This window comes from Doryrhamphus excisus, linkage group LG4 (genome assembly GCF_037039965.1).
Source record: "Doryrhamphus excisus strain RoL-2023G ecotype Guam linkage group LG4, RoL_Dexc_Guam_v1.1, whole genome shotgun sequence".
Classification (NCBI taxonomy): domain Eukaryota; kingdom Metazoa; phylum Chordata; class Actinopteri; order Syngnathiformes; family Syngnathidae; genus Doryrhamphus; species Doryrhamphus excisus.
In genome coordinates this window covers 10947639-10968773 of record NC_136360.1, presented here as the reverse complement: position 1 = coordinate 10968773, position 21135 = coordinate 10947639, and the positions used below count along the sequence as shown (strand labels likewise).

General features: G+C 41.5%; 3 protein-coding genes across 3 annotated transcripts in view; 1 reads left to right on the top strand and 2 right to left on the bottom strand.

The window, feature by feature from the left end:
* Window positions 1–2744: 2744 nt before the first annotated feature.
* Window positions 2745–4868, bottom strand: LOC131130128 (uncharacterized). Its single transcript, XM_058074319.2, has 5 exons — window positions 4704–4868; window positions 4335–4375; window positions 4178–4252; window positions 3915–4107; window positions 2745–3835 (listed from the first exon to the last, which is right to left on the bottom strand). Exons 1-5 carry the CDS (start codon window positions 4768–4770, stop codon window positions 3378–3380), a joined length of 834 nt encoding a protein of 277 aa, XP_057930302.2. The 5' UTR covers window positions 4771–4868; the 3' UTR covers window positions 2745–3377.
* Window positions 4869–6952: 2084 nt separating this feature from the next.
* On the bottom strand, window positions 6953–8892 carry jun (Jun proto-oncogene, AP-1 transcription factor subunit). The gene has a single exon (XM_058074315.2). It carries the CDS (start codon window positions 8588–8590, stop codon window positions 7619–7621), a length of 972 nt encoding a protein of 323 aa, XP_057930298.2. The 5' UTR covers window positions 8591–8892; the 3' UTR covers window positions 6953–7618.
* A 184-nt stretch (window positions 8893–9076) lies between these two features.
* LOC131130121 (flavin-containing monooxygenase 5-like) overlaps window positions 9077–21135 on the top strand; it is a 95314-nt gene continuing 83255 nt past the window's right edge. Inside the window, exons 1-2 of the mRNA XM_058074302.2 lie at window positions 9077–9215; window positions 13806–13889. Coding sequence (XP_057930285.2) covers window positions 13873–13889 — 17 coding nt within the window. The 5' untranslated portion in view covers window positions 9077–9215; window positions 13806–13872. The remainder of the gene's footprint in view (window positions 9216–13805; window positions 13890–21135) is intronic.

Here is a 21135-nt window from a genome sequence, read left to right as displayed (position 1 = left end):
GGAGCTGAGCTGAAAGGCAAAGCTCTCAATTTACCGATCGATCTATGTTCCTACCATCACATATGGCCAGAAGCTTTAAGTAGTGACGAAAGGACAAGATTGCGAGTACAAGTGAGCAAAACTATTTTATTCAGTAGGGTGGCTAGGCTCTCCCTTAGAGATAAGGTGAGTAGCCTTCCGTGTAGCCAACGGGGTGTGGCCAGCGCACTTTGCAAATTTTGTGAGCAGCGCAGTCTGGCGCAGCCTGGCGCAGCGCGGCGCACACACACCTCCGTCCGTCCCACCGGCGCAAGTGGCAAAGAGGGAGGAGAGAAGGTGTGAGAGGGTTTAACACAGCCGAGTGTAATCTTAACCAATCAAATGCGCCAGACTGCACATCAGAGGCCACCATGCGCGTCATTCACCACATACGCCACCTCGTGGCAAACCTCATCTGTTCCTGACAATTACATTAAACACAGCATCACTGTCCTTTCTGGATAAAGTACATAATAGTATATAATTAAACAATATATCATATTTTAGTCCAGGAGTGGGTCGACTTTTTAAGTCAGGGGCTACAATGGGTTAAAAAAGGCACCAGCATACTCATATGACCCTAGTGAGGACAAGATAGAAAATGGATGGATTGATGACTGTCGCGGCATAATAATAATAATAATAATAATAATAATAATAATAATAATAATAATAATAATAATAATAATAATAATAATATATTGGATCGCTTTGGATATTTTGAACCAAATTAAAAATAGCAAATTGTCTCCCATATCCTTTCATTTCCCAGTATGCAGCCCTTGCTTGAAAAGGTTTGGACACCCCTGCTCTGAAACAATAATACACTTTGAAGATTTGCAGCATGCACAAGAATTACTCAATACCCAGAGCTTACAGGAAAGCCAATTTCCTCTTCAGCGTTGTGGTCTTTGAGCCCCTCGTCAACTTGTTTCCTGGGAGATATGCTGTGCTGACTCACTGACATCAGTACTTTGCAGATGAATGCTGTCACGAACCTCTTTTATCTGTTCACCTGGAGTGATTTGTCTTATTTTAGCTGCATCATCCAACCTGTTGTTTTTTTGTATGTGTTTGGTTCCCTTTTTCCTGCCGAACTTTGTCATAAAGATTTCATTGATTTCATAAAAAAAAGGTATCATATGCTACAAATTCTGGTTTAAAATAGCATATTATACAAAAAAATGTGTACATTATAACACAGTTATAAGCTAAACTGCATAAATATTGCCTGGTTTTCATGTCCATGTGTGTAGCGCATATACACACACATAAATGCAGACTGATGAGTAGTCAACTCAAGTATTTGTAGTGCTACACATTCAGGGCTCTAATTTTGTGACGCAGGATGGCGCACCCCAATTTCGTTCAGTGCACCACTGTGTGCAGCCAATTTAGTAGACTGGGCTGTGGTATAGGGAACATTTTGTGACAAAACAGCACGCCAAAGGCATGTTGAAAGATCGCCGGGTCCGACTTGGTCCGCAGTGGTAAATTGGCTGACAAACGACAAAGTGCACACGCCACCAAAACTTCACAGATAGGTTTTTCAGAGTGTCAGGCACATTTCCGTTCAATAAACAATCAAAACAACCACTATTTAATGTAACCATCTGAACGCAACCTGATGGCAGCTGAAAGTATGATACCAACTGGGGACAGCTCTGATGTGTCCCACGAGGTGGTCTACGTGTTGCATGACACGGATTGTGGCCTCTGATGCGCAATCCAGTGGGCCCTGTGTATTTAAAGGCAATGGGAGGCGTTCATTTTATTAGTTATGATTACACTCTGTTCTCTTCCCTTTTTGCCAGTTGCGCTGGTGGGAGGGATGGAGGCGTGGGTGTGGAGGGCTGCGCTGGATTGCGCTGCTAACATCCATGGCTAAACTTTGTCAAATTGCTTTCAATAGCTGACAGCAACATACGTAACTAGTGCAAGTGCATGTTGTCCCGTAACGTTTGACGCCCTTGCACAGCCTGAAACTCCATTGTTCCATTGAAGGAAAAAGCAGCCCTGATAATGAAGGTGCCCGCTCCACTGTGCTGTGTGGAAAGGTAACATTAGAAAACTTAAGATCCAACAGCACAAGTAAATTAATTCCTGTAATGTTTCAACTGGTCTTAAAATTGTGTACAGTATATGGAATATGGGATCATTACTGTGTAGGTTAACCCCTTTACAAAAATATGGCTGGCACATTTAAGATTTTTCAGTTTTTTAACACTATTAAATAAAGTTTATCCAAAAACAAATCTTTATGATAATCCCAAATCAGAGCACTTTAAGTTGCTTTATTTATTATATCCCCCTCCCTCTAATAATAGATTTTCAATTACTTTGTAAAAGTTTTAGGATTTTTTTTTTTTACTTTCAATATCTCAAGTATTGCATGTGTTTCCCACACGTGTAATACTGAAAGTGTTCCTTGCAGCAGCAGCTGCGTAACAGCCTGGCGGGGGTGGGAGGCATTGGTTAGCTAGTCGAGCCAGTATGAGCTGATGTGCTGTGTCAGCTCACCACTGGTAGGTAGGAACCAATGAATCACCGATTTTTGCACCTTGTCTGAGGCGCTTCGGAAGGGCTTGTGGTCATTATAGTGGCACACTTGCTTTTAGGTGAACACTCACACAGTTGTCCACCTGTTGTTTCCACACTGATCAGACTAGCACAGAATAGCCCTGGGAAATAACATTGGAACTCCACACATTTGCAGAATTTTTTTATTATTATTCTTTGTAGGTCATTTCTTTTGAAGAAAACACATTCATTCACCCGAGGTCGGGAATAATTTTGTAGACATACAATACAGGTAAAATGTACAGCATACATGTACCACTGATAAAAAGCCCACCATTTTTACATGTTTGTGTCTTAATGCTTCACTGTGCATGTTTTTTTTGTTAAGTGTTGAGAATTTGAACACACCATAGTGCAAAAGGGAAACGTAACTTCTACACTGTGGGTTCATGGATCATCCGACATTATCATGCATTAGTAGTGCGTACCTATACATTTTATATGTGTGTGTGTGTGTGTGTGTGTGGGCCATACTGAACAAAGACAGGAGGATTCTGGAGCTGAATCTAATCTAATAATTACTCTTATTGCAAATATTGATCTGAAATTGTAGGAGAATGTCCACGTCAAGCTAGCAGTCGGATTTGGAGTTTGGAGTCATGTGCTAAAAATGTATATTCTCATGGCCGTCTCATGACCAGTCCAGGGTGTACCCCGCCTCTTGCCTGAAGTCAGCTGTGATAGGCTCCAGCATACCTGAGACCCTAGTGAGGATAAGCGGCATAGAAGATAAGCAGGTCTAAGTACTGTTCGAACATTATTAAAAAGTCACTTTTGCATCACTTGTCTGACTCGTCTCCAGAAGATGAGTAACAATCAAGTCCAAGGACATGACCCATCTTCTCTTCAGTTATTCCTTGTGATGTCTTCTGTTCCTCTACTGTGTCTTTCTGTCCAACATCAGCTGCCATGTCACCGTCTCTCCCCTGCGCTAGAACAATGGCAGAATTACCAAGGTTTGGCAGAGAAAGCTGTAACATCCTTGCTAGGTTCTGCGTCTGAGAGAAGCCTCGCTGGTCCAATGTGCCTCTGAAGGCAGCAGAGGCAATCGCCAGGCGCGTGCGGTCGAAGGAGAGTGGCTGGTCCTGGTCTTCAGAAGCGACCTCCTCTTTGCATCCTGAAGTTGGGATGGAAATGCTCTCCAGGGGGTTGAACAGTCCTGTCGAGGGTCTACTGGGGGAAGCTTCACCTTCAATCTGGCAGCTGTCAGTCTCACAAAGCCGAGGCCTCTTCTTGACTGCAAAGGTAAGCATAACATATCATTTACACTGCCAGCTATGTGTGTCAACTTTTCTCTTTTCACTGCATGCACTGACCGCTGCTTGTCCTCAACTCTTGTATCTCCACTCTCCTTTTGCGATAGGCTCGAGGGGTCCACAGCTTATGATTACAGGTGGGGTCAAGTACTTTGAGCTTGGTAATGAAGCGCTTGTACTCTTTTTCCAAAGCCTCGATGTTCAGCTGGAACTCAGCTATCTTCCTCTCAGGGTAATGAGTAAGCTGTGATTGCTGAAAACAAAAGTGGAATAAAATTGGTTGGTATTTTTCTCTTATGCTCAAAACATCTCCAGCAAATTACCTGCAGGTAATATTCCATTTCTTTCATGATGCTGGGAATCCACTTTTTCACAGAGCACGCTGAATTAAGCGTAGACTATAAAGCAAGGGATATTTTAGAAAAGCGAGCATTACCAGGGATGACTATGGGTTGACAATAAAGTAAAATCTTTCAATACCAGTTTGGGTCTCTGTTCCTGGACATCTTTTAGTCGGCCTTCTGCAATGACAGTATTTTCACAGCATGTAACATGACAGCAGAGCAATGGCTAAAAACCGAGCTACTAACAGTTTAATTGTGAATAAAAGACTTGAACGTGTATGGTTATGTGTTATACACTTTACTTTTTTGTATTTTTGTTATGATACCGCTGAATTAATTGTTTAATTATGCCCTTTAGATGCCCTTTAGAGAACACCCAGCTAGCATGGATATTGCTCAAGCTAACAACTCAAGCTAACAGGCCGTGCAGCTAGGCGTCATAACAATATAATATAAAACTAATCAGCCTTGTCTGTACTGTTTTACTTTGCAATTGGCTACACACCTTCTCTCTCTTTCTGAAGCCAAAGTCTGTTTAACTTCCCGTGTTGTTTTTCTTCGTTTCTAGCCATGTGGACAGAAAGCACTGGCCCGGGCAGGACGGCAGAAGTAAACAAAGTCACGTGATGTGTCACATGGTGATATCGCGAGAGCAACTGGCCATGTTGACAGCGCACCCATTTGAACCCACTGCGGCTACTCAGTGTGTTAATGTGAGTGATAAGTACGCATTTACATTGCAGAGATAACAATTGTGATTATTTTCTTCTTTTGTGATTATTTTATGACACCTTTATAAGAACCTTTGTTGGATAGTTGATGGTAATTAAGTGTCCTACAAGTGTATTAGGTGTGCATTTCTCACAAAACCCATCCGATCAAGTTTCTTAATTTAAATGTATTTCAGCTCTTTTGTCATTGCGAAGCAAACTGGGTCTCTTTTGTCTTTCCTCAAATGTTTCTGGATTTACCGTAATTCTGTGGAGATTACACGAGGAGAGTCACTTCCCGTAAGACACGCCCCCTTTGCTGACGTGACGTCATCATCCGAGTTTTCCCTCCCCTTATATGGAAGGGCAAGGGCACCACTTTCCGGAATGATGTCATGTGAGCTCCCAAAGATGAAGAAAATCGGATCGGGATAAAAGCAGCTCATAGACTTTAACCTGTACAAACTATACGCGTAATTGCATTTTAATTCATTGTGTGATGAGCAAAAAACATACAATATAATTATATATTATAATTATATAATATATTATGTCCAGAAAATCCTCTCAAGTGGATTTGTTGATGACCATATTTAATACAAATGTTCACAATTTGTAGTTATCCATGTAAACAAAATAAATGAACAGTTCACATACTTGGCCTGTATCGCCCTCTAGTGTTAAATTGTGTACACATGTTCAGGGTTGACACCTTCATAATAATCTATTTAAATACCTTTGTAGACACCTGTTGTTGGTAATATACTGCACAGCATTTCGGCTAATAGGAGGCTTCATTAACTGTAAGCATGTAGCTACAGCCTTGATTTACAAGCCTGTAAAGTTTTTATTATTAAGACTTGCATAATCCAAGAAGGTGTGGTGGAGAGTTTAATGCATCTCCATCTTCAGGTCACCCTAAAAGTGGTTTATTCGAGTTCTAATCTGTGGATAAGAGAGCATCATATATCTTGTTTTTTTTTAACAATGTTTTATAACTTTATTGACAAATTATTGCAATGCATGTACACCTCATTCACCTAAAAGTGTTTTATTCAACTTCTAAACGGTTAATAAGACAGTTTCAAATGTTTTTCTTTTTATTCGCAATATAATTTTATGGACAAACGAAGTGTAAGTCACCTAAAAGTCATTTAATCAACTTGTAGAGTGTTAATACTCTATGACTGTCTTTATTGGCAGTGCTGTATAACTTTATTGACAATAGTGTATATTTTCCCGTTGAATTCACCTAAAAATAAACTTCTTAAAAACTTAAACTTCTAGTATATTAATAAGACTCGTGATTTGTCTATACTGGCAAACTAGTGTAATACAGTTGCATGGTTTAGTAAACTTATTGTGTCTTAATAAAGCCGTGTAAAATGTTTTGTCTATATTGGTAATATTCTGTAACTTTATTGACAAAATATTTTGGCATCTAAATCACTTTAAAGTGGTTTATTCAACTTATATTGTGTTGAGACAGTCTCACATATGTGTTTCTTTTTTGGCAATGTTGTATAACTTTATTGACAAAGTGTATTATTGTTGCATTGCTGTAAATCACTTCAAAGTGGCTTGTAGTGTTAATAATCTAGACTCTCATACCTTTTTTCTTTGTTGACAATCTCCTCAATGTTAATTGTGATATATTCATGTCTTATTCAGCTAAAAGTGGTTTATTCAATCTATAGTGTGTTAATGCAGTTTATTTTTTTCTCTCCATTTGCAATGTTCTATAATTTTATTTACAATGAAAGTCACCTAAAAGTGGTTCAATCTCCCATGTTTTTAGTTTACAATACATCAAACTTTGACAGGTTATATATCCAGATTGACAGTTATCTTCCTTTGGTCAATTAAGCTGTGTCTGTCATTGTAGCCTGGATTGATACGAGCACTGTGTAGTGGAATTTAACCAGCAGGTACACAGAGGGCTCTCCGATCTTGCAACATGTTGCAACATGTTGTATTGTTTGCTTACATGGCACACCCACTTTTTCCTATCACACACACGTCAAGAAGACACACTGTTGCTTCATTTTGTACAGGTTTATTTTCTTAAATATGACTCTCAAGTGTTCAGAAAAAAGGAAACATAAAAAAAATACACATAATTCTTATTACAAATGGTAAACATAAGTACTCCAAGTTGCTCTTATGTACATATAACAATGAGTGAAACCCCATCAAAATGACTTTAGAAAAAAAAATCTTGAATTGTCTAGAAACTTCTTTACATTAAAGAAAAAGTTGGACACTAACTCAAGAAGTTTTTTCTATACGCTTAGAGCTGGCCCAGCTTTACTGGTGAGGGCCAATATGGCTGCAGCAAGAAAAGTCTATTGCAGGTTCAAAGGTCACCTCTAATACTGAATGTCTTTCTTTCTCTACCGGTGCTCACATCCATGCAGAGCTGAAGAAAATATCAGTCTTGTTCAGTTCTGAAAAGACGGGCAAACAGGAAGAAACAAGTTTTGTTTAGTCGCCATGCTCCATTATTGGTTCATAGTTACACTGTCACAGTTCAGACCCCCGCCGCGGGATGCCCCACCGCGAGGACAAGTGCATGGTACTAGGTACATGGTACTTTTTCACAGCCCTCGATCTTCCTGCCACTTCACCCCGGTCCAGGAAGCACATCCACTCACAGGAAGCGTCCATTTTGGTTCAACTTGCAGTCTTTTTGCGTGACTCCTTTAGGAGCTCAGAAGGTTTGGAGCTGCTGCGTCAACATGAGCTGACATCCGCTGTTGACGTGGTCCATCACTTTTTGCTTGAGCTGGGCCACCTGATCTCGCAGCATGTTTGCGGTGGACGCCAGCTCCGAGTTCTGGGACTTGAGATTCTTGACTTTGTCCTCCAGCCGGGAGATGCGCTCCAGCTTCCTCTTCCGACACTTAGACGCGGCGATGCGGTTCCTCATGCGCTTCCGCTCGGCCTTGATGCGTTCTTGGTTCTCCATGTCGATCGGCGAGAGAGGCGGCGTCTCCCCCGGCATCTCGGGCACCGTCTGCGGTTCTTCCTTGAGCGCGGCGAGCCGCGGAAGATGGGCGGAGGAAGAGGAGGAGGGCTGCCCGTAAATGGGGAAGGACACGCTCGGGGCGGAGGTGGTGTAGCTTGGCGCCGACACGGTGCTTATGACCGGGTTGAACGTGTTCAGGTCCTCATATACGGGTGAGTCCGATCGCATTGACGGGTTACTGCTGTTATAGACAGCCGCCCCAGCTACGGACGACACAGGCGGCAGGGCAGTGTTGACACTCTGGGGCGCCGAGGTGACGCTCACGCCGGCCGCACCCGGCATGTGCTGGTGGTGGAGCTCAGCCAGGGCGCGTACGAAGCCCTCGGCGAAGCCCTCTTGCTCGTCAGTGACATTCTTGGGGCACAGGAACTGTGTCGGTGTCGGCGTGGTGGTGATGAGTCCGTTGCTAGACTGGATGATGAGCCGCTCCAGCTCCGGGGAGGCCAGCTTCAACAAGCCCACGTCCGGGGACGTGAGGAGGTCGCTGGCTTTGGCCCGGAGGTGAGGCTTGAGGGTGCCGGTAGGGTCGGCCAGGTTGAGGGTCATGTTGTGTTTGAGAGTCTTGGAGCTGCTGTATCCGAAGCCGGCGCTTTCGTGCTGGGAGAAAGCGTTGAGTGAGTCGTCATAGAAAGTAGTTTCCATCTTGGTATACATAGAAGTGAAACCGAAAAACAAGTCCCTTTTCACTCTTTCCTGGTTGTCAGCTGATGAAGAGTTCCCAAAGTTGACAAAAAGTCCCACCAAACTTTTCAAAACGGCACTTTCGACACGCGAATCTGTCTCACGGTCTCAATCGGCTGTTGTTGTTTATTTAGAGTAGTGAAAATATCCAATTTTGTTTCTTTTCAAAAAAGAGAATCCGCGGGTTTTTTCCCAACTTTTTTTCAGCTCAGGCTCAAGCTGTCTTGTGGTGGTTCCCCTTGCGTGGACATGTATACACTCTGAATTGTACAGCGTGGAGGCTAACCTTATCTGCTGCCGCTGCCTCTCCAAAAATAGCCATGATGTCACGACAGGGCTCTCCCATTGGCTGGGGGGCGTGTCCTGAGGTGGGACCACGCCTCCGATAAGGAGCGTTGCCTTGGCGACCAGCCCTCCTACCACCGCCCAGAAGCTTCTTAAGTCTCGCGGTGGCTTGTGGGATGAGGTAATGCCGTGAAGGTAGCGCGTGCGCGGTGCATTGTGGGATGACGTATTGTTTTTGAATATCTGGTTACCCGCTCGACTGTCAGAGGCGACTGGGACAGCCAGCATCGAAGACGGCAGCTTTTTACGGCGGGTTAGTCTTCCTTTTATGCTTTTATACATCTACAAACAGTTTGTACAAGTACAAGAAGGTGTTTTTGGTGCTGCGCATCTTCACCAAATGTGGCCATCACTCTTTTTTTCTCCTTAATATTACTACAAAATTACAGCTATAACGTGACAACTATGTTTTAGTATTTATAGCCTCTCAGGAGCAACACCATATTAATTTTAAAGACAACAAAACAAATATACATTCAGTGTCCCATACTGTATGCATAAGCACACATGCTGTAAACACAATGTCTCAAAAGTTTATTTGATGGGTTTGGTAATGTGTGTTTCATGATGGAGCTCTTTTCCCATCCCTTACCCAAAATCTAACAGTGTCCAAATCACACGTCATTCTCCTTAAACCATGCCTGCCAACCAAAAGAAACAGGACCCCCCTCAAGTTTTTCTCGTTTGTATTTGAGGAGTTATGTTTTTGATTCTGCAAATGGTAGACTCTCATCTTCCTAATCTTATGTCATTGGTCAAGTGACAACAAGCTTCCAAACAAAGCCTGGAAACAGTTTGTGGTTTGACAATTGGCGTGTTTCAACTGTTTTTTCTTGGGTCGTAGTTTGTCTAAAAGATTTTGAAACAGCTTTGAGGTGCTAAGCGACAAGTTTGAAACCTTCACGATTCATCAAAATCTCTGCTGCAAAATATTATCAAATTATTATTTCTCCCACTGAAAGTCCTCAAAGTTGATGGACTTTCTTACCTACAAAATGTTATTTAATAAAACAAGGACAATTAGAGCCCCAACAATATATGCCCCACCTGTAAAGTGCAAGTACATATCGCTATTATCCATGTCAGAGTGTGTAATCAGTGTAGTGCAGTCCATTGTCCCCTGGCCTTTTGTCAGAAATCAGAGCGAGTTTAATGGCGGGAGGTTAACTTGTCCACTCCATCTGTCTGGGTCATCTACTGCCCCGGCAGCTTTAGTGGGTGCTATCTTCAGCGCGCCACATCTAAATATGTTCTCCCCCGCCACCTTGTGTGACAAGTAAATCAGTCCCCTGGCGCTGGCTGGCTCGAAGGAGGATGAACCGGATCGTAAAATGAAGCCACAGTCAGATTTTCTATTTATTTTTTACTGCCGTCTTTATGTGTTGCTGTACAATGTCACATGTTGGCGATCAATAAAGTTGAATATAGTCCATGCTGGTTCATGGTCATTACAAGACAACTGATTACTTGATTACTTGTCAGTTGGTGAGTTTGCAGGATTATGCACCAACTACTCACTGTGCACATTTCACGTGCCATGAAGCCTGTTGACATCATTAACTTTTTTTACCCTCACGTTCATTAAAGATAATGTATTTTTTTTCCTAAATTACAATGGAAATGTTCCAGCCGCTTCCACCCCAAAACCTTACGTAAAATTGTATGATCCACTTTGTCCGTTTGTAAAACACTACGTTTTCCTCCATAAACCAAGAACTAACCAGCTAACTAACAGTAGAAGGAAATAACACAAATACAGCACTGTAGGATTATTCAGTCGTTTTGCCTTTTGAGTCACAGTGGCACGATTCCACCTGTCTGTCATTGACCAAGAACCAGGAAGTATCATACTAACTAATAAATGGACAGATCAACAAACAAGCAATATTCTGTTTTTGTCATGGAGTTATGATGGATCAGTCGTTCGATTCCTTGCCCCAGAATCTAAAATTATTTCTGAAATTGTTTCGATTTAAATTCCTTTCATAAAGTCCTACGTTGTCTTACATAAACAAGGAATTTCCATGTCGCCAGATTGCACGGGAAGTCCGCATCAAGAAAAAATTCCATCCTTGCTCATTTATAATTATTTAGCATTTTTCTGCAATTGTTAAAAAGGAGAATAATAGGCCCCCTTATCCATCCATCCATTTTCTACACCACTTATCCTTACTAGGGCGATGGAGGGCTGGAGCCTATCCCAGCTGTCTTTGGCAGGGTACACCCTGGACTTTTCTATGGTCTAACTACAAAAATACTCTGTTTATTAATATTGAATCCTACTTGGCAAAAATTCAGTTATCACTGTCAGGTCTGGAACTAATTAACCATGATAAACGAGGGACTGTATAAAAATTACCTCAGTGTTTTGAAGAAATTCAGAATGAAAACTGGGTTTCACTGTATTTTTTTTTGCTGTTTGACTGATGATGGAGCCATACCCCCTCATAATTAAAGATGGTATGGTCCTGTTTGTCTATTCAGGTGGGCTTATTATAAACAGATGCAAATTGGGCGCTGCATTTTTGTAGCTATACTTGTAGCAGTAATAGAAGCAGAATGAGGCCTCTTTGTTCCTGTAATGTGGTCTGAAATTTTAATTCACCCGTTCATCTATTCATGACTTCCCTGTCTGAATTAAAACATATGAAAGAATTATGAACTGGTGGTTCTGTGCCCATCTTCCGTGTCGGTAAAACCTATGATGTAACTGCAGGCTTATTATCTCATTTGAATTAAACTCTTTTTCAGTTCTCTCACGGCAGCAATCAAGCATTGCAGCAAATTATGTTTTATATACTTTCAAGTTGTGTTCAATGCAGACGCCTTAAATGCTTCAATATGCTATTTCTGCCCTAATGATTGGTGTGTTTCAAGTTGCAGAGGGTTAACCACAGCAGGGTAGTTTGCCAAAATGTTGATGTGCGTGGGTAAAATGACTTCTTAGGTGCAGTAAATCATTCTGAGAATGTTTTTTTATTTTGTTAGAAGCTCTTTGACCCCTGCTAGCTTAAGCACATCATTGGATATTATCTGATATTGAATGATGCTCAAAGAAAGACACACATATTGCTTTATATGTTCCCGCTAAGAGTTCTCTGCAGCCTTTCCATCATGCCTCACACTTTTTAATCCTGACCTCCCTGAGTCCCTCCTTCCATCCCGATGATGATTTTCCCCTCCTCTGTATTGTCCTTCGCTTAAACCCCCTCCAACATACACACTTTGTCGTTCTCTTATCTTTCTCCTCCTTTTCCCCCCTCCCTCCCTCTCATCTTACTCCTATCAGTGGCTGTCAGGGCGGCCGGATTTCCCCTGTGATGGAAACAGGCTGTGGGCTGCTTGCATTGTTTTAAAATCTCGCTAAAATCTAATATTGCGCCTTGCTCTGTGTGTGTGTGTGTGTGTTGCTATGGTGGCCACAGAAAGCAGCATAATATAACTAGCGGCCCTTGCTTGCGTCAAACTGAACTTCCCTGAGGTCCACCGGGTCGAGATGGCGAGAAAGCCAGTCCAAGCTTTTTGAGACTCGGTCACAATGGTTTGGCCCCCCTCGTGAGAACTATTGTTGTTACAGCTGCTATTTGAAAAAATGGCACTGTGGAGATTCTGCTGGACGGTTAAGAAAATTTGCACATGTGCTGGTTGAGCCTTGTTTGAGATTTTTTGTCATTGATGTATTGAAATGAGCCATGACGCAACATGGCGATGAGTGATGCATTTTAAGATGAGGGAATCTCTACAGTAAGTAAAAGTTAACTTCAGTGTTGACCAAAGATTAGCTAATGCAACATAACGAGGAAAGTGTTTAGCTGAAAAACACTCACTGAAGTTTCAACTTTGAATAAGATTTCAAGGAATGATGGGTGGTAATCGTTTCCAGACTTTGTTTTTGTTTGTTTGTTTCTTTCGGCTTTTTCCTTATGGAGTCGACGGAGCTCTTTGTGATAAGTGAATTTCGTGGAAGTAGGATTCCTTCTTTATAAATGGAATATTTCTAGTTAGAGCATTGAAAACTTGTTTACTACCTTCTAAATATGTTTATTATTGGAGCCCTCTTGTCTCTAGACATACCACCCCTGTGGTGACCTTTGCACTCATACTACCCACTATAATGTAATAGGCATAAAGAAAATAACATGTAGGGCTCTAATTCTGTGGCACATCGCAAGGTGGCACAGGGTGAAGGACATGCATCGAGATGGGCGTGGCGGCCCACCAGGGGTGGTGTCCACATTTTTAGCTTGGCGCAGTGACAATTTCATGACAAAACTACGTGAACGCTTGTCAACTCTGACCTGGTCTATTCTTGGCGCAGGCGAAGCGCACCCTGCGCAGTGATAAGTTTGTTGACAGGCGCAAAGTGCAGACACGTCACCAAAACCTCACAGGCAGGTTTTTCAAAGTGTCAGGCACATTTCAATGCAACCAGCAACCACTATTTAATGTGACCATCTGAACCAGCATGTTTGTACATTTTTGTATTAATGGTCCCATCACATCATATCAAAGACGTCATGCATAATGGGAACTCAACCTGACGGCAGCTGAGAAAATAAACATTTTAGAAGTGTAAACCACACCAGAAAAAGCACAAGACAGATCCACTCATCACTCATCTTGGTGGCTGTGCTGGATGCTTTTTCATTGCCCATTTCGCCCCTTCCTCCCCACCCCTACCTTACCCTCCCATGACTGTTAGTATGCATATAAGCCAACACGAAAACAGAGAAACTGACCCATTAGACAACTAATAATTAACAACAACAAAAAACAATGATTAGTATAAAGTTTAAATCTGACTGTAGGATAGATTTTTTTACTGTTCATTTTTTTTCTCCAGGAAGATGAGGAGGAGATACGGCGAATATACCATCAAAGGTTCTCCTATTTGGCGATGAAGAGCAGGAATGTTGGTGGAAACCAAGTAAGATGCCTGGATTAGCCTGATGCTATGTTTAACGCGACGGTCAGGAACAGATGACGTGTCCCACGAGGTGGAGTACGTGGTGCATGATGCACATGGTGGCTTCTGATGCGCAGTCCAGTCCTGTGCATTTAAAGGCAATGAGAGGCGTTCATTTGATTGGTTAAGATCACACTTGGCTGTGTTAAACCGTCTCACGCCTTCTGTCTTCCCTCTTTGCCACTTGTGGTGGTGGGAGATACGGAGGTGTGGGTGCGCGTTGCTGCGCCACACGGCGCTGCTCACGAAAATTGCAAAGTGGCGCCTGGTCTACGAAATTAGATCCCATAATATGCATCATCATGTCTCGCAACAAGCGACTAGTCCTCTGAAAACAACTCGACTTGTGCTACTTTAGAGTCATATTTACTGATGGTTTGCATGTTCTCCCTGTGCGTGGGTACTCCAGTTTCCTCCCACATTCCAAAAACATGCTAGGTTAATTGGCCACTCCAAATTGTCCATAGGTATGAATGTGAGTGTGAATGGTTGTTTGTCTATATGTGCCCTGTCATTGGCTGGCCACCAGTCCAGGGTGTACGCCGCCTCTTACCCAAAGGCTCCAGCATACCCACGACCCTAGTTATGATAAGCGACACAGAAAATGGATGGACACATAAAACACAATCTGTGGTAATTAAATGAAACAATAAAAAGAGAATAAAAAATAAAAACAGAAATGAAAAAAGCAGAATGTAGGAAGAAATAAAACGGAAACAAAATGGATTTCTTAGGGCCCTAGTAAAAGCTGTGTGACGCCTTCTTGCCTTTTCAAGAACCTAAAAGATACACCCACCCCCTTTCCTTCACCATTTCTCCTCTTTGTTCTCCATCGTTCATCACATTCAGTCTGCCCTACAGACTTTACTTGAATTGTAATTCAGACCCACACACACATAGATTAATAAGACGTGGTGACAGCCACTTTTTATAATGAAAAAGCAAAGGCACCACTAAATGACAAATGTCCCTCTTTGCCTCCCAGATTTACTGTGATGGCAGGAATCATTGTGTTTTTGATTAGAACTACACACGCACACACACGCACACAGAGAAGTGATGTCTTCCTGTTTCGCCCTTCACCAAGAGTGAGCAAGCCTTCCATGCCCGATGACGAGGTTCCGCGAGGGCGCTCTTCTTTTAATTAATTTGCTCCATAAAACCAAGCATGAGAAACCAAGCCCGGCTGGCACCTCTCAGCCCCCAAAGACTTTATTAGCTTTTCACAATTAATCGCCACTAACTACCCAGACGAATCAAATGTGGGATTTATTGGTGAGAATCAACGCAGAATATCGATCGGATTCTGGAAGCTCTCTGTGCTCTGTAATTCACTCGGGCTTAGTGTGTGATGACATCACTGAGCTGCAAGAGCTTTTATTTCCACATTTCTTGTTGTTTGGAGGTCACTAAAACCTTATTAAGGATCAATGATATGTTATTACCATCCACAGCACAAAAGAAATACTGAATCTCTTGTGCACTCAGATTTACTACCCTCTGGGCGCCTTTGTGGCCAAAAATGTACACATACAAAAAAATGATACAAAATCATCCTACATCAATATTTACATCTGCTTTAAAAAAATCCATAAATCACTCAAAGAACTTCAGACTTGCTCAAAACTTCCCTTTAAATGTATGTTTGATTATTAGATTTTTTTGTTTATAATATTACCAAAAGACACACACAAAAATGAATTTATGGATGTTTCAAAGATAAGCAACACAATTGATTTGATTGAATTCATAAATTTATGTTGATACGTCCTTTGGGCACATTCATAGTAGACCACTTCATCATCTTACATACATTTTTACACCTACTTCTGTTCATAAAACCCTTAAAAAAACGTTAAAAGTGGTGATATTTGACATCTTTACTGTGTTCCACCAAATTCTGTTATTTTCCCATTGTAGGCTGCATGAAATTATCATATTTGTTCATATTATATTGTGGAGCCATGTGACACAGTTCCCCAGCCCCCCATTGTCACCATTGTATTTATTATCTGTATAGGAAAGTAACATTCCTCGCTGTTGTACACATACAAAGTGTGTGTGTGTCTACAGTTGTGCATGTGAGTCCTCAGCTTGCTGTAACAGGGAAGCAAGTGTGTGTGTTTGTGTGTGAGTGAGTGTGTGTGTGTGTGTGTGTCACTAGGGAAAATGATCGATAGCTATTAAAAACCAGCAGTGCCTTGGTCCAGATGGAGGCCTTTTTGTGTGTGTGTGTGTCAGTGTGAGGGCTCTGTTTGTACAGGTGGGATGCTATATGGCAGCAATGCTAACCTGTTCCACTCCATTTAGCTCCGCAAGCTGGGGGAACCTTCCAAACCTCACTTATTCACTCTGTGTTGTGTGTGTATGTTTTGTTTTAGCACAGGGGGCCACATTGGTGTGTTGTTTTGTGTGAAAGTGTGGCAGGGAGCTTGTCAGCATGTGTTTGGACTTGCTGGTTATTCCAGCCAGCCTTTTCAGAGGCAATCAAGAAGTGAAAGGGAGGAGAAAGGAGGGGGGTGACGAGCGTCCTGACTGAAGAACGAAGCAAGGAAGTGTAGCAGTTTGTTCTTTATGTGTTGCTTTAAAGGCAGGGGCGCAACACCAAATTATGGGCCCCCATATATAAACCTCCTGGAAGAAAACGCACCCCTGGTGCACCCCATACAGACAGACTGTAGTCTATCCTTATGTTGTTTTACTATGATTTGAGAATACATTTTTAAAAAGGGTTTATATTCGGATGTGTGACACATATTGCTTTCCCTTTTATATGCATTCTAGCGCCGGAAAACAAGTTAATATAAGCTAGTTAACAATGGACATCATGGGAAATATGTATTTTGATGCTAAAGCCCTCACAAAAAAACCCAAAATAAAACTCAACAGTGGTCCATTTACATAACGGACATCTATATTAACCAAGCCACAGCGCTATTGTTATTGTGGCAGCTAAAACGAAAAACTGTATTTATCCGGCAGAATAACACGATGCCTAGCTAGCAGTTCGTGTCAGCATCACTTGGAGATGGAAGAGTGGATACCTAGCTCTCAATTTTGCTGCGAAGAATCAACAAGATGCTTGATTGCTATAAGCGGTTTTTAACTAAGGACTGGCCCACACGTCTTGTGCTGGAAGACACAACCAACCCAAGGAGAGCGTTTATCGTAAGTGTTGTCGTTGTGAGTTTGCTGCTGTTATTGACGGAAGTAGCGTAAGCTCCTGGGCTACAATGGGAAATCAATGTCCTGAGGAAATAAGTTTCGATAGTGTTTTAAATCATCAAAATACGGCAAGATACATGTTATCATCAATGTACAGCATTTATATAAAACGATAAAACATTATACAGTTGTGTTCCAATGATTCCATTGTTAGCTAACTCATATCAACTTGTTTTCTAGCATTAAAATGCACAGAAGGGAAATAAATATGTGTTCACGTTTCATATAAGGATTGTGAATGATGGGCAAAATTCCCCCCAAAAGTGCAGTTCCAATTTAATATTTGAGTGAATGCATTCCAGCCTATAACATTTTAGACAAGCAACTCCGTACTCCTCTTTCTCTCCTTTCTTTTTTACACGTCCATACACACAAACACACAAAACAGCAATGAAAGCTGATCTCTGATCAATATTGAGTGGTGTGAGGACAAGAGGGTCTGCCTCCCAGAGATCCTTGCCAGTCACAGTTGAAACCTGGTGAAGGGTAATATAAATCAGGCTTTTTTTCTTACAAGAAACCATTATGTGTCTCAATTGTGGTAATTAAAGAGTACGTCCTGACTTTGCCTTCTTTCAGGGACATATTTTGGAGGCAACATGGCCAGTCAAATGTGGACAGCTTGGTCAAACGGAGACAGCCGTGGAAGGAGAAAGCGATAAATGACTCCAAAATATATGTAAACTAATGTTAGATACCCCTGTGCAACATAATAGCTTCACCTGTTCCACTGGAGTGTCTTAGAAGGTAGTAGGCTTAGATTTATATACTTCTATTCTCTTCTATTTTCAGCAAACGCTGTAATTTTTTGGTTTTATTTTTGACATTTTGATTTCAATACTCCTCTCATATCACAAAGTCTCCCTCTTCAGTTTTTTTCCTTTCTCTGCTGTTATTGTTGGGATCGGCCAATAAAACACTTTAATTGTCCGTTGCTGTGCCGACCGAGTAACAAATATTTTGAGCGCATGTGGCACCTTCCGCCAACATTCCAGCATCTGCTATTTAGAAACAGTGCCTGTCAGTCTTTTTTTTCTCTCTCGCTCATGTCCTGTCCTCCTCGGTCCCTCCCTTCTCCCTCGCTGTCTCACCCCCTTCACTGTCTCTCATCACCCCCAGATAAATGGACTCTTTGTCCTGTTGTGAAATTAACTTGAACTTGGGAGTGCTGCTGTGGAATACACATGTTGCATTTAGTGTCTTTATTTAGTATTCCAAACTCGATTTATCTCACACAGGCTGTAGAACACTGATATCATTGCATTATGCTCTATTTTCTTCTGTAGGGTTTTTACTATCCTTAAGGGCAGCACGCAAGGCAACACTATCATCTTGTAATACCTTCATATCTTCTCATGCTCTATGTTATTTTAGAGCCACATACGTAGTAAAAGCTATGAATCGTATGGAAGCACTTTGTGATGTTGAGTCTAATCTGTGAATGAATCAATTTAAATGAAATAACTTCAATAAATGTTATTTTTAATGTCAAATTTAGTGTAACATAATTGCAGTAATAATAATAGTAATTATTATTATTATTAATAATAATAGTAATGAAGTAGTAATACTACTAATTATTGTATTATTACGTAATACTGTAATAATATCTAATAATAATTATCAATATTATTATTACAGTAGTAATATTATAATTATTGCATTTGAGCTTGCATTCTGTATCTTAAGTATTGTTTTTATTTTAGTTTTAATTGCAATGACTATTTCCACCCCAGCCCGTGCTGTGCTATTGCTCAATAAATCACTGCCAGGAAAAAGGTGTGGTTAGAATTTAGCTGAGCCGAGATTGTTGTGGAGATTTAGGGATTACCTTTGCAAAGTGTCTTGAGTTTATGTCTGTCTTCTTTTCGGTGCTCGGTGTACATGTCATTCATTATGAGGTTTGACCGTATATGTCATTTTAATATTCTTGACTGTGATGTTGTGCTTTGTTATTATGACATGTATAAAAAGAAGTTAGCCACTGCCTTTGTTAAAAAGATAAAAATGCTAAAATACGCTACCACAGTGCTTCTCAAATAGTGGGTAGTAGCATTGGGCAAAGGGGGACTTTTACTCCTGCTAACATTTGGTGTCAACTTGCTCGGCCAGCAGACAGATAACAGGTTCACAATAAAGACTCCAACTGGGTTCCATTAAAGAGACTTTACTTTGGAAATGAACATACAACAAAAAAATCACATCAATTATGAATTATGTAAGATAGAAATCATTTTCTGTGACATTCAACATTAACAACATGCATTAAGACAATTGAACTTGCTTGATGCCGATTTACAATTGAGATCCCATATGGGAGCTAGCTATTAGCATTAGCGAGTTACATTAAATAATGGTAATTCGAACTTTAAATGGACATTCCATACATAATAAGCATAACGTACTTTCAAACAACCCAATGATGGGTAAAATCTTTCTTTTGATTTGTGCTTCCCACTGCCCGCCTCCGGGCATGCCCACCACACTATGATTGGTCACACGCCCAAAGTGCTTCTGAACTATGAACCATATATGGAAGTCAGCCCCTCTGTGACATCACGAAGGGTCAGTTTTACCACGCCTTTTGAAACCAAGTGTTTTGAGCCATCCAAACTTTTTTCAGGGCCAAATGCGTAAACCTCATTGGGCAGCGTTTAACACAAGAATACAACATTCTAACTACATTTATAGGTCAGAAAAGTGGAAAAAGCACAATAAGTCCCTTTTAAAAATGGCGAGATGCACAACCTGAGCAGCGGTTCCACTTCATTTTACCTGCGGTCAGGCGACTGAAATATTCAAAACAGCTCTATAATGCAGTAGCTTACCTGAATTCTGAAAGTGTCAGTCCACAAAGAGCATTATCTTTATAAAAGCTGAATTTTCTCCAAAATATTTATAACATTTATAACGTGCAGATATCTCTAATGATAAGGCTGGTAATTGTCATTTGTGCGTACACCGAGAGTTTGCATTAGCTGCCACCAGTGGCTAACTTTGTGGAATGTGTTTCCGCCCTGTCTACCAATCATTAATGTGCTGTATTTGCTGTGTTGCTCGGGGCGCTCTGGTCGTGAGAATTGTTTCCACAAATCACCTCTCTTTTTTCCGTGTAGATATTTGCGCAGTCAGACTGGTTTGTCAGAGAGGAACGGTCGAAACTAACTTTGACGGCTCATACACACACACACGTACACACACACACACACACACACACACACACACATTTCACATGCAAACACACAAAGAGTGATTGAGTGTGCAGTTGGAATCCTGTCTATCGCGGAAGGTTAAGGGCTCCTGCTCTTATCGCAGCCTCTTGTGTGCACATGCATTAGCTGCTTGCAGGTGTGTGTTTGTATAACCCCTCTTTCTCTGTGTGTGATAAAACACAGAGCAGCTTGTGAGATGGCTCAAGCAAGCTTTTGGCTCTGTCTACGGCGAGGTCAGTCTTCCAGACATGTTTGTATGCAACTCTGCTGAGAGCTGATGTGCACTTGGCTCCTTCCCAGTGGGACTCTCGGCATGATGAGACAGACTGACCCTGGAAGGTCACATAGTCATGTTGGACCTCGTATAGTTGAAGTAGTCCTTGAGAAACACCTTTGATACTTCACCTGTGTCAAATGAGATTACAAGCAGCTGTAAATGCAGACCTGGACCGTCACAGCTGTGATTAGTCGACTTTTTGCATTATTTGTGTGTATATGACTTGTTCGGAGCGCATGTAGCCCACCTTCGCCAAGTCCTTGTCCTTCTGTTTTGCATGACCATTTACAATAAAAGGGACTGTTGCAACCCATCAATTACTTACAACTACAATGACACTCCTCTTTTCAAATAGAAGTGTCGGGTCAAGATGAAGCAAGCTAACCTACTAAATAATTGACGAGTTGTGGTCTCTCACTGAGTTGATGTTACGTCACAAAGTCAACCCCAACGAAGCAGCAGCCATTTCAGATGCTCGGACATTCTCCTTCAG